The sequence below is a fragment of the Penaeus vannamei genome, chromosome 12 (genome assembly GCF_042767895.1).
Source record: "Penaeus vannamei isolate JL-2024 chromosome 12, ASM4276789v1, whole genome shotgun sequence".
Classification (NCBI taxonomy): domain Eukaryota; kingdom Metazoa; phylum Arthropoda; class Malacostraca; order Decapoda; family Penaeidae; genus Penaeus; species Penaeus vannamei.
Window position 1 is genome coordinate 37,779,343 of NC_091560.1, and position 2,500 is coordinate 37,781,842.

Sequence of the window (2,500 nt, forward strand, 5' to 3'; positions counted from 1 at the left end):
AAAAAACTATACTTGAAAATTGCATACACAAAAACTGCACCATCATTATGCCCCACTTACCCTGCTCTGCAATAATGCACTTGATCCCATGGAAGAAGCCTCTGTATCTTGGATTGGCAGAACGCTGATCATTGATGAACTTCACCTTGACCGTCTCCATTGGCGTGACGGCAAAGATAGCCTCTGTAACGCCAGCACCCAGGCCACACAGTAATCTTTTTCCGGGAGACAAGTTCCCCTTCTCATCTACGCTGTGTTTCTTTAACTGTTCGAAGGCTCCGAATCTGTAAGGCAATGGTAGATATTATTGTGGATATTCAAAGGCAGCATTTGCTAGAAGCCCTGAATAAAAAATGGAAATAAATGAAGTAGCTACATGTGTAAGCATACGGTATATATGTGAAAAAATTAAATAATAAATGAATACCATGTCATAAATCCTTCCAATTAAAGATATATATATATATATATATATCTATATATATATATATATATATATATATATATATATATATATATATATATATATATACATGAGGATGTGTGTATGTGTGTGTGTGTGTATATATGTGTGTGTGTGTGTGTGTGTGTGTGTGTGTGTGTGTGTGTGTGTGTGTGTGTGTGTGTGTGAGTATGTGTGTGTGTGAGTATGTGTGTGTGTGAGTATGTGTGTGTGTGAGTGAGTGAGTGTGAGTGTGATTGTGAGTGTGCGTGTGCGTGTGTGCATTCTTTCTTCCTACCTATTCCTCCTCTCTATCTGTTCGTCATTCCCATTCCAATTCCCTCCATGATTCCCCTACTCCCATCTGCTCCCAACCCCATTCCCATTCTTACCTCCCCTGATCTCTTCCCACCTCCCCATGTTCTTTACCTCATTCCCCGTTCCCCCTTCCCTCGGTTCCTCTTCCCATTTCTGTGCCCCCTATCCCCCTCCCCACCACCATATCTCCCACTCCATCCTCTTCCTCCTCCCCATGTCCCCCTTCCCTTCACCTTTCCCAATCCCCTTGCCTCCTTCCCCATGTCCCCTTTCCAAATTCCCATGCCCACCCTCCCATCTCCTTTCCCAGTTCCCCTACCCCCTCACCTCCTTCCCAACTCCTTTTCCCCCCTAATGGCCCCCTCACCCTCTCCCTCCCTCCTCCTCCCCCGCCCTCCTCACCTGCAGGCCGACTTGGGGATGGAGCCGTAGAGCAGGACGGAGAGGCCCCTGTACAGCCCGAGGACGCCGTGGCTCCGGACGGTCTTCTTGACGCAGTCCCCGATGCCGTTGTACTGTCGGGCGCCGCCGCTCTTCTCGTCCAACTGCAGCTGCGTCTTCACGTACTCCGTCGGGAAGGTGATGCAGATCTCGATGCCGCCCGTGATGCCACCTGTGGGAAAGGGGGGCGGGAGAGTGAGATACGGGCGGGCCAGTTCGGGAGGCTGGCGGAGGGGTGAGGGTGGCTGAGGAGAGGGAAAGGGGGATAAGGGGGGAGGTCAGGGGTGGCTGAGGAGAGGGGAAGGGGGGAGGTTCGGGGGTGGCTGAGGAGAGGAAAGGGGGATAAGGGGGGCGTGGGGATGGATGATGGGGGGTAGGTACGAGGGAGGGAGTGAGAGAGGGAGTCGGGTCAGTTTTGAAGGCTGCTGGTGGGAGTGGTGGGGGTGAAGGAAGAAGGGGGTTGAAAGGGAGGGTAGTGGTGGTGAAGGGAGTGGAGGATGAAGAAGTGGTTGAAGGGTGAAAGAAGGGGAGGAGGAGAAGGATGAAGAAGAAGAGGAGCTGCACCAGCAGGAAGGTTGAGGAGGAGGAAGAGTAGGATAAAGATGAAGAGTATTTATATATATATACATATATATATATATATATATATATATATATATATATATATATATATATATATATATATATATATATAAATGCTAACAACAATGCGAAAATGTTCAATCAGAATAACCCCCTTCCCGCAAATTTTGAAAACGTGAGAAAAGGATTTTTTTAATAGCCACGCACACGCGTGAAAAAAAAAATGTATAAAACAAAAACGCATACCATATTAATGATATCAGGAGAAATAAACATACTGATAAATGCCACAAATTAATAAATATCAAGCCACAAATCACATAAAAAAATAACCACATGAACCTCTGAATGTCACCTTCAAGGAATAATCTACCCAGTATCTGTTTTTTTTTTCTCGCTAACCGAAAAAATCGAGCAAAATCACGTTCACTTTGACTACAGAAAAAAAGAAATAAAAACTAAGTTAACACGGAACATAGACAGAGGGAAAATATAAGATCTTTGACTATTATTTTTTTCACTTATTGGCTACCTCTGTGACTGCCAGTATTTTCTGATATTGTTATTCACATACAGTATACAAGTGACGGGAGTAGCATACATATACACACAGCTATTCATATCAACCTGCATACGTTGATACACACACGCACACACATAAGAAACACATAATTTGCCTCTTCCAAGTTATCAAATAAATTTCCGTATATAAAAAAA

At 45.0% G+C, this 2,500-nt stretch overlaps 1 protein-coding gene across 1 annotated transcript in view; it reads right to left on the reverse strand.

Annotated features, from left to right (window-relative positions):
* The window catches only part of sea (mitochondrial citrate transporter scheggia), a 35,858-nt gene that overhangs the window by 7,237 nt on the left and 26,121 nt on the right, over window positions 1-2,500 (reverse strand). Inside the window, exons 2-3 of the mRNA XM_027380782.2 lie at window positions 1,163-1,373; window positions 61-284 (exon numbers count right to left, since the gene is read on the reverse strand). Coding sequence (XP_027236583.1) covers window positions 61-284; window positions 1,163-1,373 — 435 coding nt within the window. The remainder of the gene's footprint in view (window positions 1-60; window positions 285-1,162; window positions 1,374-2,500) is intronic.